Source organism: Erinaceus europaeus, chromosome 10 (genome assembly GCF_950295315.1).
Source record: "Erinaceus europaeus chromosome 10, mEriEur2.1, whole genome shotgun sequence".
NCBI lineage: Eukaryota > Metazoa > Chordata > Mammalia > Eulipotyphla > Erinaceidae > Erinaceus > Erinaceus europaeus.
In genome coordinates this window covers 50963425-50978570 of record NC_080171.1, presented here as the reverse complement: position 1 = coordinate 50978570, position 15146 = coordinate 50963425, and the positions used below count along the sequence as shown (strand labels likewise).

The 15146-nt window shown below is 38.7% G+C and overlaps 1 protein-coding gene across 3 annotated transcripts in view; it reads left to right on the top strand.

Moving 5' to 3' along the window:
- The window catches only part of BNC2 (basonuclin zinc finger protein 2), a 340444-nt gene extending 329717 nt beyond the window's left edge, over positions 1-10727 (top strand). For 2 of the 3 annotated variants that reach the window (XM_060199604.1, XM_060199605.1), the window contains one exon: positions 544-10727. In XM_060199604.1, coding sequence (XP_060055587.1) covers positions 544-1204 — 661 coding nt within the window. In that variant the 3' untranslated portion in view covers positions 1205-10727. The remainder of the gene's footprint in view (positions 1-543) is intronic. The other variant, XM_060199606.1, reaches the window with a different exon arrangement.
- Positions 10728-15146: the final 4419 nt, after the last annotated feature.

The following is a 15146-nucleotide window of genomic DNA, read 5'->3' as shown; positions in this document are numbered from 1 at the left end:
TTTCTTAAAGTTAAAGCTATGCCTAGACCATTTTCTTTATATGAGATCTATCCCTTTTTTAAAATATACCTTTAAATAAAGTGTTTGGTATAGAAGAAAAGAAGTTTTGCAGCTCTTTTTAAAGTAAATTCAAAGTATTTAGCTTAGACAAGCAGAAAGTTCCATTATTTTATACTGTTTAATATACTAAAATCTCTGCTACGGGATGTTGTGCAGCTAACACTGCTATGTAGTCAAACTAACAGAGCAATCATTGAGTGGGGAAAAAGGTGCATGGGTTTGCATACATCCTACCTTTAAAGAATTTTACTCTTATAAAAATGACACTAATGAAAGCTCCCCTTATTGCATTTCCCACCACCACTTATTTCCAAATCCTGAGGTTGCAGGGAAACGTTTGCTTTTATAATGGTATAATTAGCGATGAATGTGATTATTTGATGCCTAGTGAAAGCTGAATCCATTTTAAAATGCTTTCCATTTTCTCACCCCTTCCTACTCCCTATGCACCTACACCCTCCCCCTTCCCTCTTGTTTTCCTAGACACAGTGCCAACATAAATCTGCATCGTAAACTGTTGACCAAAGAACTCGATGATATGGGTCTGGACTCATCACAGCCCTCACTTAGCAAAGACCTTCGGGATGAATTTTTGATGAAGATCTATGGTGCCCAGCACCCCATGGGGCTCGATGTCAGGGAAGAAGCCTCCTCTCCAGCAGGGACTGAAGACTCCCACCTGAATGGCTATGGGAGAGGCATGGCGGAGGACTACATGGTCCTTGATCTGAGTACCACTTCCAGCCTCCAGTCCAGCAGTAGCATCCATTCCTCCAGAGAATCCGACGCAGGCAGCGATGAGGGCATTCTTCTTGATGACATTGATGGAGCGAGTGACAGTGGGGAATCAGCACACAAGGCCGAGGTCCCTGCCCTCTCCGGCAGCCTAGGGGCTGAAGTTTCTGGATCTTTAATGTTCAACAGCTTGTCCGGGAGCAATGGTGGGATCATGTGCAACATTTGCCACAAAATGTACAGCAACAAGGGGACCTTGAGAGTGCACTACAAAACGGTGCATTTGCGAGAAATGCACAAGTGCAAAGTCCCTGGTTGCAATATGATGTTTTCCTCTGTGCGAAGCCGAAATCGGCATAGTCAGAACCCAAATCTCCACAAAAACATTCCTTTCACTTCAGTAGATTAGTCTAAGAATGGACATTACAAATGCCAGCTCTCACCCGATGGCCTACATATTTGAACTGCCATAGTCAGTGTGTGCTTGTGTACTTGGGCGTGGGTGTCTGTGTGTGTGTCTGTGTGTCTATATACATGTATGCTTTTGTGTCTATATATATATATATATATATATATAGACACACACACTCACACACACATACTTTCTTTAGATAAAGAAGATAAACAATAGGTGCTTTTGAAATTTCTTTTATAGTTTTGGGGAAGGGGTGGGATTTTTAATTTGAAGTTGAAAACAGAGTACCCTTTATACACACACACACACACACACACACACACACACACACACACACACACACACACACACGCAAAGCGTGCAAGTAGCCCAAATTTTGACAGGATAATTCTTGGTCTTTTCCAATGAGACAATTTGTTGTACCCATGACTATTGCCTGCAAGAACATAAAAGTTGGGGGGGGGGTAAAAAAAAAAAGAGCTTCTTATAGTGTCTTTTGTGAACTTTAAAGTTTTGAGAGAATCTTCAATAAAAGCATGGCAGATTCACCTGTAAATATTTAGCCTTCAGAGGCCACTGATGTAAAACAATTGTATTGATTGTTGTTTAACTCTTTTGTTTAATTTTTACAGTTACATCCAGCTGTTAGATATGCAGGAAAAAAAATAGTTTGCTGGCTAGCTCTGTTCATTTATGTTAGCATTAATGCACATTTAAAAAAAAAACATGGTCTTGTTTTTACTACCTGCTAGATATAGTGATAAAGAGGTGCTGGCATGCTTTACAGCACAGATCTGATTTTTTTTTAATGTCCTATACTAGTACATAAATCCAGTCATGCACTTTTTTTCGTACACTACAAGGGGATGTGTAATATCCAAGTTTCTTTTTTATCCTTAAACTATTGCCATACTTCAAGTAAGTGTCTTTTTAAAAAAGAATTCACTTGTATAAAAATAGTCTGGTCAGTATAGGGCACAAATGCCAAATAAAAGTATTAGTGTTAACACAAAACTGCCAACTTTGCACAAGTTTCCAGAAAAGAAAATACAATTAGTCACTCAACATAACCACAGGCCGATTTGTAGGCCACCAGAAAACCGCTTAAAAAAAAAAAAAAAAACACTTGGTGATTCTTTCAAGTGCTGAATGTTATTAGAATCAACATTGCATCCTTTTTGCTTATATGTTAAGTTACATAAAAGGAAAACAAAATTATGTGGTGTGAAATAGTCAAGGCATTTTCTTTAGAGGCAGGATAATATTTCAAGATACAAAAACTCAAATTACACACTATGGAACAAATAAGTGTTGAATACTCATTTCCAAAGGCGTAAGTCTTATCCCTGAAAAAGAAAGTCTGAGCTGGGTTGGCCTGTTGTATGGCAATCTAATTTGTTGCAAGTTCTGCAGCAGTACAGTGATTCACGCCTGTTTGATAGGTAAAAATCAAGACTTTTAACAGCAGCAGTACTTGGAAGCTTTGAAAACATACACTGAACTTGAATTGAGCAACACTCCTTTCTGAACAGCTAAAAGGGGGGTTTAAAATAGGATCTCCCACTGTTTAGTGTTTTGTGTTTCCCCACACTATTTGTCAGAGAGAAATGAAAGCAAGCCTGAAACCAAGCAATTGAGAGTGAAAAAGAGGGGGAGATTATTCTACAAACCTTTTTTTGTTTATTTGTTTGTTTTGTTTTGTTTCCGATGTTTACACATGTTGCCTGAGCTGGTTAACCACATCAGCAGCCTCAGCTACCACAACATACTGACTAAATGATATTTACTCAAGATCAGTCTGCAGCCAAAGCCATTAGGGTGTGCATTGCAGACTGTGCTTTGTTGTCTTTTTTCCTTTTTTTTTTTCCTTCTTTGTGGAACAGGGAAATAAGAGACAAAAAAAAAAAAAAAAAGGAATACTCTGTCAAACAGTGTATGATACTTTAAAGAAAATGTTTTTTTCTGTTTTCTGCATTTTGATGGCCTCAAACATTTCTCTCTAAAATTTTGAAGTGCCCCTTGGTTTTTAACTTCTCATGTTTCCATTTTTCATGTTTTGTAATTGTTTTTTTTTATGTTCACATCAGCATTCACTTCCGTTAAATTTGCCAAAGGAAACTGTTAATGTTTCTGTTGTTGTTATTATTTCCTGTAGGATTTGTTGTACCTCACAGTATTTATTGTTTCCAAAAAATAATAATAATAATAATAATAATACGCATCATTAGTTGAGGATTCAGTATTTGTATTTGTGGAAATTTCAGAAACAATAGATTTTTTTTAAAGATAAGCTAAATATGTCTAGGAGCTTTATCTTTTTCAGCTCCTTCCAAGGATGCTATGGGGTTCACTTAATTCTTCATTGTTCTACAGTGAGGGAAGACCAAAAGTATTTGCAGTACAAAAGTATATCAAACACTATGTTTGTTAAATGACAGATGTTTACGGTAAAAAGCTGAGGAATTAGTAATAACCATTTTTGTTTTCTTGTACCTTTGAAATCCCCAAAGTCTTAATTGCATTATTTTGGTGTTGTGTTAAATTGAATAGACAGAGTTGTTTTCCTTTGTTTTATACCATATAAGACTCTGTACATTATGTTTGTGAAAGATTGAATTAGAATAATGAAAGTTTGTTTGCAAACATTTTGGTCCTCTTAGCGTTCTCTGTATTGCGCTGCTGCCCCATTACCATATAACTAGATTATAAATGGCTGGAAAAAGTGTTTTTGCATCCCAACAAGAGATTATGGGCACCCTAGATTCTGGACTATGCAAAGATTAAATTACACCTAATTATATGAAACACATTTTATTTAAGCAGTTTTTAAAAGTTACACTTTTGATTGAGATACTAGAACTCATCTTGTACAAAATCAATGTTTGTTCTGTTTAATTTAATGTCAGCTGAAAGATCACAAAAACCTAAGTGAGTAAATTATAGCTGTCAGCAGGTCACATCAGCAAGTGAACCAGGTGTAGAACAAATGTTACTTGTCAGAAATCAGGCTAATGTGCATGGGCAGTTGACCAAGCCCAAAAATAATGAAGTTCTCCAAGTAGAGTTTCCTTTACTCAGAAATAGGAATGTTTACCTGCATTTCATCTGAGATCTATCAATGAGTCTTCAGCAACTCATGCTTTTTAAGTATCTGCCCATTCACTAGTACTTTTATGCCCCAAGTGCCCAAATGTTATTTATGGTGGCCTTATGGGTGAATCACATTTTCCAGTATAAGACCTATTTGCTTAAAATAGGCAGTGAGAATGGATGGAATTGGTGTATAAAATATAAAATCACCAGAGATTCAGCTCTCCTGAACCCTGCTTATCCTTGGGAGTGCGTCTCAATGCCCAGGATGTGACTTGCCTATAGCTCTGGTGAAGGTGTTGACTTCAGGGCTTGTTTGCCTAAGTGATAGATAGAGAAACTAGCTTTTCAATCATCAAGCCCTTCATTCTTTATGCATTCCTATTCATTCATTTTTTTTTCATAAGATGGTCCTATCATGAAATAGTTTCTGTGTAGCCACATCCATTCTATGCCACCTGAAAATCAAATGATGACAGTTTTTATCCAACCAGCCTTTTCCCAGTTGATCTTTTTTTTTTTTTTTTTTGCCTCCAGGACTATTGCTGGGGCTCGCTGCCTGCACTATGAATCCATTGCTCCTGGAGGCTATTTTCCCCCATTTTGTTGCCCTTGTTGTTTTATCCTTGTTGTGGTTATTACTATGGATGTCGTTGTTGTTGGATAGAACAGAGAGAACTCGAGAGGAGGGGAAAACAAGGGGACAGAAAGACAGACATCTGCAGACCTGCTTCACCGACTTGAAGCGACCCCCCTGCAAGTGGGGAGCAGGGGGCTCAAACCCGGATCCTTATGCCGTGGGTCCTTGCACTTTGCGCCATGTGTGTTTTACCTGGTGGGCTACCGCCCAACCCCCAGTTGATCAATTTTTAACTACAGTATTGGCACAGGTACAAAACTGGGCAATTATTAATTGAAAACTTACTGTTTCAATAATTTTAAACTGTTTTTATAAAAATCAGAAAGATTTAGTCTGCCAAAAATAAGTATCTGCATATCATTTACAAGGGGTGGAGCAGCAAATAACTAGAAAAGAAATAGATAATGATAACTTGATTTTAAAAGGTTGACATTCTTTGTCCTATTATTAATTGTATTGAAATTTCCCAACCCATTGTCATGCATGTCATATCTTTGTCCAGCTTCCTGGTTCAGCCTGATGCCTTTTAAACGTACGAACGTTCTCCTTCTAAATGAAATGTGGCAAACAACTTTTTAAAAAAAATCTTAGCACAATGGTACAACTGTCCTTATGTAATCTCTTTAGTGATGAATTCCCAGGGCCTTTCAGTAAGCAGAGAAAGATATTTAGCTGGTTTAACAACTCCATTCATGTATACATTGCACTTAAAAAAAAAAAGGAAAAAGCTTTGTATGAAAAAAATGGGCTATTTCAGATGCAGTTTCCCTATACTTATGAGAAGCCATGCACTAGGTTTCCACTGAATAATATATGGCCTTTATTTCACTTTCCTCTGACACATCCCAAATGTGTGCCAAACAAATGAGACCAGGGTCCTTAGCAATTAAGACATAAATAAGCTGGTAACCAGATTGAGATGGGCATGCTGCTGGCTGCTGGTGGCTGACCTGAACAATCTTAACTTGTACTGGGTCTGTTACTGTTGAGTGAGATTGACTGACAACAGTAAAATCCAACTGCCAAAAGAGTCATTGCAACTGTTGTCAGAAACATATCACATGCAAGACTCTGTCTTTTTATATCGTGGACACAATCCCTCAGAACTTGTCTAAAACAGGTGAGCTAGTGTTACTCTGTTTTAAGAAGTTCCTTGAGTTCCTTCCAAACTTGGAATATTTCAATTAGAAACTTTGCTTTTTTTTTCTTTCTTTCCCTCATACTCTTTGATTTTCACCAGAAAGGGTCAAAATGAGAGAACTTAAGGTATCTGGTATTAAGAATTAAGAAGGAAATTGGTACCTGCTCTGGTTTGAGGATAGCTAAAAGAAAAAGAAAAAAAAAGTTAATACCAGGCTTGTGTTTGTTCAGATCCTACTTAGCAGTGATTGAGAGTTGGTGGGTGCAGTGCCCACACTATGCCCCACAACTGGGTGTGGCCCTGAACCCCAGTGCAAGAAAGCAAAGAAGACAAGGGCAGGAATAGCTGAAAATCCTTAAGAGAGCCAACCAAGTGGCTTCTTTTAATTTTTTTTTTAAGTGAGAAGTGATACTGGTATCTCTTGAGGAACAAAATGATACAGCAGGTCACCTTGGTTATAAAAAAGGCAGGCCAGTGATCAAAGGAGTGAGTGGGGTAGAAGTGTGTGCAAACCAGCTAGGATCTTTTCTTTTCCCATCTTGACTTTGCCTGCCCTTTTAGCCTTGACTGCAATGCCCCTGAGCTGTAAGCTCTCAATTAGAAATGTGAGCTTACTCTTTCTAAAAAGTATGAAAGTGACTTTTCTGTAGCCACATAATAGTCTTGCTGTATTAACACTAAGGCCACATTTACTCTGTCCCAGACTCACTTCCTTATTTCCTAGAGTTGATGAGTTACTCAACATGAATGGTGGTCTTCAATTAGTGTCATGTAAACCCAGCTGTAAAATTGGTGAATGGATTTGTCGAGCATCATTCTTTTCATCTTTCTTTTCTTCATCTTTTTTCCTATATCTGCACAGAAGTAATATTTATTGTCATTTAGCAATAACTGGATAGCATCTAGTATCATTTTTTGATATTTGTTGAGAAATCCAAAAACCTAATAATGAGGTGCTTAAGAACCAAGCATTTTTAGAAGTACATTTAAACAGGTCAGCATTACTGTTAAATATATATATATATATGTACATATACAAGTATGTTTATTTGGAACAACATACTACTACCTTTATTCTCTTTAAAATGTTATAAATTCATTTGACGTTTACTGCAAAAAAGAAAATCTTTTTTTACATAGAGTATCAAGACAAGGCTCAGTTTGTAACAAATAGTGGACCATTACAAAAAAAAAAAAAAAAAAAACAGAAAGAAAAAGTCAAGCTGAGCAGTAAGAAGCTTCAGTTCAATTTCACCTCATATCTTTCTAATAACTTACTTGTCACTTTATTACCTTCCAGTAATGTGAACGCAGCTGACAAGACTGTCACACTAACAGCAGACAACACCCTCTCTGCTTCAGCCCCAGCTCTCCTGGCTACTTATTGCCCTGGCCCTGAAGGGACACAAACTAATAGTGTGCTTTCCAGTTCAGCACTTGGCCATCAAATATAAAAGGATGCGTAATTGCCTGTTTATCCCTTGTGAAGGGGAAATTGAGTACAAGGTCTAGGCTTTCCCACTGAGTTCCCTGCAGCACACACACACATTCTCAGTCAACCTCTCTTCCACCTTTCCCACCCCCTCTTATAGTCCTCCTCTCCCTCCCTTCACAGCATACAAGTATATACACATAGCCTACTAAACTGCATCTTTAGTAAGCCCAAGGCTGCCTCTAGATGCATTCTCTAGCTATTAAGTGGACAGTAACAAGAAGACTTCTTAAATGAAGGCTCAGTAGAGAGATACTGGCTCTGACAGCATTCTTTCAGTCTTTGCAAACTTGAGCGTTGCTGTCTCATGCCCATTCATTTGAGGAGTACTAGTTGTGACCTTGTAATTAGATCAAAATGTCCCAAAAGTCAGTGACATAAGCAAGGCTAAATTGCCCCATGCTTTGTAAGAAATCTTATCGTTTATTTTGAAAAAAAAAAATGCACGTGTTGTAATCAAATTGACTGTGGATGGTGGTCAAAAGTTTTTTTTTGTTTGTTTTTAGCTCTGCTACCCACCTATTGGTCATATATCTGTATGACAACTTTCACATCCACAGTGAAACATAGTGGGTCACTCACTGGTTAGTTTTCATTTTGTTAAACTGGAATGGTAGTCTGGAATGGAAAATGGGAAAAAAAAAAAAGTCAAGGAGATTTCCCTATACATAAAATGCAAATTTTCCACTTGAGAATTTGAGGAAATGCAAGTACAGTGAACTTTGCAAAACTAAAATGATAAGGGAAGGGAACCAGAGGTACAAAGGAAGAACACAAGCAAATATTCCCAAATATCTTGATCCCAGACCATGTACCTGTTATTTTGTATATCAAAATGCTTGAAAAATTGCTAGCTAACAATTAAATGGAAAACAAGATCAACTTGTCCTTCCTCTTGGTGGCAGGGCTGACCAAAGCTGATGATTCCTTAGGCAAGTGGTCATTTCAAATACATTTCTTGATCCATTAAGACACATGAAAGTGTCATCTTGGATGTAAACTTTTTGTAAAGAGAGAAAAAGAAAAACACGCATTTAGAAATAAAGAACAGTTCTGTGTTGACAAGCTTGTGCTGTATGATGTCATTACCCAGACTTGAGGACTAAGAAGAAAAGTACTTTGGGCAAAGATTCTTGTAATCAGCAAAGAAAAGCAATTGATTTTTTTTTGCATTTCCATGGCATATATGATAAACATTCACCAAACATCTTAATAGAGTCTTAATTAAAAATCAGTTGCCAATATTGCACAGATTCTGCTAATACTAGCTTATTTCCCTTCAAATACTACTATGTGTAAGGACATCATTCATGATGTTTATGCATTTTTGGACTTGTTTATGTTAATAATCTTTGAATGGAAAGGAAGAACATACAAAAAAGGTATTTTAACAACAACAAAAAAAATAGGATAGACTAGATAGTATAAAAATATATTTCTTGAAAAGAGTAAGTACTATAGTAAGACTTTATAAGGCTTCCTGTTGCCAAATATGGTGTTAAAATAATGCACAATTAAGATGGCAAATCAATCCATTATGAAATGCCCTGCCCACTTCTGTTACGGGATGCAAGGATTCAGAAGGGATTGAGGGACACTGGTAAGGGACAGCTGCCCTCATGCAGGGTTAGACAGCCCCATGCTTTGTAAGACATCTTTTATCTTCCTGGTGAAAAACAAACAAACAAAAACATTTCCATCCCTGGGATGTTTTTCAAAAAAGGGGGAGACTATAGCTCTCTTGACTGTCCCCCTACAAGGAGACTGACTTGGCACTGTTTCAGTGGGCTCCTCACTGCTAGCCTTTTCCATGCTAGGAGACAGAAGCATCTCCCGCCCTGCCTGGAAATCTGTGCAATAGTTGTGAGAAGCATTGATTCATGAGGCATGATGCTCTTGAATCCCAGACAATGTGCAGAGTTAATAGGTTCACTTGAGATATATAAACCAAGGTTGATTGTTTATTTTTTTTTATCTAGTACTCAATTCTGAGCGTTTTTGCATGTCTTTGTACAGAGTCATCTATTCCCCCTCACTGCCTATCTTAATCTCCCTGACTTTTCCACTAGCTTTCCACTCCTGCCCTTTGCTCTTCTTCTAATCTCAACCATCCCCTTGAAAAAGAAATCTTTTCTGAAGTAAGAAGGTAGAACACTCCCTCATTTAGCCCAATTTTGACCACTTTGGAAATATGTGTGTGTTCTACCCTGCCCAGGGTTTACATAAAGTGAGTTAAGAGAATGAGGTGTTCTAGTATTATATATTAACCTGACACGACTAAGATTTATACTACATGGTGCACTGACTTTCTTGTGCAAACTTTGGTTCAGCAGCCCTACAGAGAAATCTTACCATTTTCCTAATAGTGCCAGTACAAAAGTGCAGGAGAATTACACGTGAATACTTAGAGAATAAAGTGGTGAGGAAGGTTGAGAAGACAGAATTCTTTGTCTTTTCTCAAGGATGGGTGCAAGCTGGGGTTTTGGGAAAGAAAGCTCTCTTGTTTTCTGCAGTCATGGACTAATCCTTATAGAGTTCTCAAGATCCTTTGTGTGACTGGAAATACACTTAACTTTCTGATTTACTCAAACCCCCACTGGTGTGGTTCTAGCAAAACCATCTGACTTAACCTGCATATTTGACAATAAAAGTGGCCAAAAAGGATGGAAATATCTTGAGGAAAAAAAGAACTTGCACCAGAATATGCACTGCCCACCCTACACTTTGGAAGCTTATGCTTTTTATGTTTATGTTATCCTCATCTGCATCAGTCTCTTCTGTGAGGCCTATCTCAGAACCAAAGCCTGCACTGCAAATGGGAGCTGCACCACGGGGCAGGGACAGCTTGTATCATCCTGCTCTAATAATCGTGACGTCGGTAGCTTCATGGACACTGTCTGTACCTTCAACGAGGGTTTTGTTTTACTTTATGATTTGTTTTATTAGTAGTGTAAGGGAATTAAAAGTTTTTTATTTGCTATTTCCTTTGTGGTATTTTTCTGTACTATAACTGTCTACAATATGTCTTTTGCATAAAATGCATAAGGGTTTGGGGGTGTAAATGAAATTTTATTCATATTTTGTCCAAATACCTCTTGTAATTTGTATCAAAATTCTTGTACAATTTTTATATTAAAGATTTATCAGTCACTGATCTCTTCTTCCCCTCTTGATTTGAAGGGACCTCAACAAATTCTAATAAGACCTTACAAAATACAGCTCACAGCATAATTGACCTTCGTTAAGCACACTTGTTAGATAACTTAGAGTCAATTTTCTATTTGGATTGAGCCCTGGTATTAATTAATAAACTCTTTAGGAAGATCAAAACAGTGTCTCTTGCCCACATAAAGCTGAGTCAGATCTAGAAAGACCCCAATCAGTCCCCACAGAGCCCAGCAAACTGACCTGACCCTTCTCTCAATAAAGCTCCTCTACTGAGGATGCTTTTTCTGTGTCCTACAGAATTTTATTTCCCCAAAGCCTTTACCTGAGCTCTTTTGCCCAAAGAAGAGCTTAAAGTATCTTTGTACCTTTGCTTTCTGCAAATATATTTTCTTCCCTCCCCACTTCATGAAATTTTTGGACAGCAGCCAACAAATGATGATGATACATTTTTTTTTTTGTCAGACTAAATGCTTGTGTTTCAGTTTATATTCTCTTGGCAGTGTTTTTCTGCAGATTGTGCTTATTATAATCTAGAAATAAAACTAACAGATGGAAAGATGTCATAATCAGGGGCATTTCTACCTCTTGTCAAACTTCTTAAGCGTCCATGGGGGGAAAAAATATAGAAAGTGCCTTGGAACACCAGTTACAGCTGAAAATGAAGCTAACCAAATGGTAACTTTCTCTGAAGAATCTCCTTTCCAGTACAGTATTTCCTGTTCTCCTCTCCTACAGTCAGCTTGACCCATGTCCCCAACTTGACCACCTACTCCAACTTTTTCTCAACATGAATCCAGGCAAATGATATATCCACAATCAGTAACCAGCCCAAGGCCCCAGACTTATGGCCAGAAAGAGGTTGGGTGGCCCATTGGCATCTGCCCCACTGCCATAGATTGGCAGCAAGAAACTATCCAGGCTCGGATATTACTGAGTAAGGGTCCCTCACAAAAGATCCAGGGATGCAAGCAAACAAACTGATGGGACTCCCCTTATTTATCCCCTTTAAGTACACATAGATCGGTTCAGGGATGAAGGTGAAGAAACAAAAAAATTAGACAACTTTGGGGAAAGCCAACATCTGTTGAGACATGTGGTTATTAAATGTCACGGATGTGTTAGTGCACTCCTGCAGGGAATCCAAGCATAATTATGATCTTTTCATCTGTCATAACACGTCTGTAATTGGCAAGAATTCTCCTTTAAACAGCTCCTTCTTAAAAAAAAAAGTTGTCTTAAATGCTATTAAATGCTGGGAATCCTCATGTTTAGTGAAGAGGTACCTCTGAAGACAGTTCTTGGCACTAGGCTCATCAAAACTGCTGGGGTTGTAGCAAGTCGCTCTCTCTAGCTCCTAGAAGACTTCCCGTCTGCCAGTTTGCCCTGTGTCGGTTGACAATATGACAGTAGATTAAGTGCTACTAATTTAATAAAGCTGCTGTGAGAATGAAGCTGATCTATCAATGAAAATCAGGGCGGGTCGCATTGGTGGGAGCTCAGGGACAGGCAGCAGAGAATATTGACTTGCCTGGAGTAATACTGAGTAGAGGGAGGGGGCACTATTGATCTTCAGTAAGGCACAGTTATTTTCAGTCACCTGACTCATGGGCACCCAATCATTACCCATATTCATCAAAGATATATAATGAACAGAGCTATTGATTAGCATGGGGAGCTGAAGAGATTTCCCAACAGTGCTAGTTCACATTGATAGGTCTCCAATGGGAAAACAGGCCATCCTACCCTGGAACATAACTTACTGTGTTCTAGGTCTTTCCATTGATTTTTGTTTCATTGGTAGGGGGGAGGAGGGCAGCCTTGAATGCAGGGGTACTCCCTTGACCTTTCTGTGAAACCTTCCTTAAGGTGAAAAAAAAGGAAAAACCAACTCACTGCTACTGTCAACAAGTACCCAACTTGCTGTAAGTTTCCTGCTTCCACAAGACAGGCAGTCCTGCCTCATCTTCTATTGCTGTGTTTGTTTTCTTGATATACAGAAACTGCTGGAAGCTGTGACATGCCAGTCAGAGCTTAGAGCCATCAGACATACGAAGCCTTCCCTCCCCTAAAGATCAACATATGGCTTCGGGAAATTATCGTGTTAGGCTAATTGCACCAAGTTGGCATGTTAGGAACATAATGAGTCCCGGTTTCAGCATGCTGACCCCAAACCCAGTGATGCCAGCACAGAATAACTTTCCAAGCATTTTGCCTCATGGCAGGAATCCTCATTGAGCTGCTATTTGCAAAAGGCATTTGGTTAGATTTCCAGTGTGTGCCCTGAACCTGTGCTGCCTTGTTCAATCATGAGGGAGTTTGTTGTGCTGTTCACAGGAGCACTTGTCCTTCCAGAAAACCAGTGGTGACCCAAGTGTCGTAACCATCAGGAGCCTTCTGGTGCCTGACACAACATGTTGCTTAAAAAGCTGATAATGTAACAAGAAACTGTTAGACCCCAGGGAGACAAAAATAAAGCATTAAGACAAGGGCAGCTATAAAAAATAAAGCTCAAATGCATCATTAGAAACAAGAAATTCACAAAATACAACTGTCTGTCATCCCACACTGGGTATTAGCAACACTTGACTGTATATTAATGAAATGCTATAAGAGCTCGGGGTCACCCCTTAACCACTGGAGCTAGAGGGAAGTTTCTTTTGACTCCACTCTTTCTTTATCTGAGCCTGGGTTTTCTATGCCATTTAATTTCATTTGCCTCAGATTATCTTCACCAACCTGCCTTTGTCTTACCTTAGCCAGTAGACTCTTGCACCTTCAGGTACAGCCTCTCTCTACCGTGAGATGTATCTGCATCACTTCAGCCTTTTCTTTGCCCCTCTTACTCTCTTCAGCATAATGTTAGTTCAATTTCTGTTTTGGTTGATACCAATTTTTAAAAATCAGTTTAATATATTTTGTTCCTCTGGGATTAGACTGTACCTTCTTTCCAAATGTAAGAATGGGGGGGATCAAAAGCTTCAGTTATCTTAAATCCAGAGTTCTATGCATTGTGTAATAACTTCCAAGTTTTTGGAATCCTCCAAAAAATGGTCATAAGCAATTGAATTTGGAAGTTATCAGTGTTTGGGGCATGTACTTTGTGTGGTGACTGAAAATTATTAGACCATTTCCAGGTTTTTAGAGAGATTATTTTTATAAATATAAATGCTATTAACAATTCAGAACACTCTAATCATTCCCCATCTTTTTTCTTCCCTGTGATATCAATTTCAATTTTTCTTGTTTTTTTTTATCAAGTGGAGAATTTCCTTCCAAAGTTTCACAAAGTCATCTTTAGGCTGAAAACAAGGCACTTATTTGATTATTTTCAGATGTCACATCAATTGGTCTCCAGCAGAAAGTAATTCTGCAGAAAGTTATTCTTTATGCTTTCTGTTCTTGCAAAACCCACAAACCTGTGTGCTAGAAAAATCTGACTTTTTCCAAAACCCTCAGCCACACCCACATAGCTCACATATGAGGATGGTTTCTGACTCTCATGCAGACTTGCCCTTTCAATGGAATAGCAAAGCCGTCTCACTCTCCACAGATCTGCTGTGAGCACAAAGAGGAGAGAAGACAGTGTGCAGATGAAGTCCGGGAAGCTGTGTCTCATGTGGGCATTGTGTCCTTAACACTGTAAAGCAGCCCTCAGTGCTGGTAGCATTCAGTATGAGGTCAATACAGAATGTTAGAGTTGCATACAAGTAGGTGAATGAAAGGGAACTGGGATAGGATGATGATCACATATGGAGAGAATACATGGAAACTTGGGGGTTCTGAAAAACAAACTGTAATGGAAGTATTGAGTAAGAAAACTAGAATGCTAAGTACCACTAATTGGTCCAACTTTGCCATCCCCCCCACCTCCAGTTTGTCCTAGATGAAACCTGAAACTCATTAGCAGGCATCAGAGAAAGTCAGAGGCATCTCCAAGAGAAATACCTTGGTCAAGAATAAGGAAGAGGGCCAAAAAGATAGCTCATTTAAATATTACACTTTTGTCGTGTACATGACCCAGGTTCGAGCCTGGAACACTGTACAGAAGCTTGGTGCTGCCATGTCTTTCCTTCTGTTTCTGTCTTTCTACCTGAAAATGTTGGCTTGGAACAGTGGAACCCCAGTGACAGATTAAAAAAAGAAAAGAAGAAGGAAAGAAATAACTGTTGAGATAGAGGAAAATTTCCTGCTGTTCTTGGTTTTTCTCTTTGTATTTGTGTGTCTCCATATTTTTTTGCCAGTGGCTAAAGCAGCAACAGCAGGTAGAGTGGACAGACAGGACCCGAACTTGCCAAGAAGGAAACCATCATCTGGTGTGAAGGAGCCACTGTCTGGAGAGGGTAGGGATACCTTCTCACTTTTAGTCTCCATCTGTCCTCACATCCTAAGAGGTGAGCACAGGCAT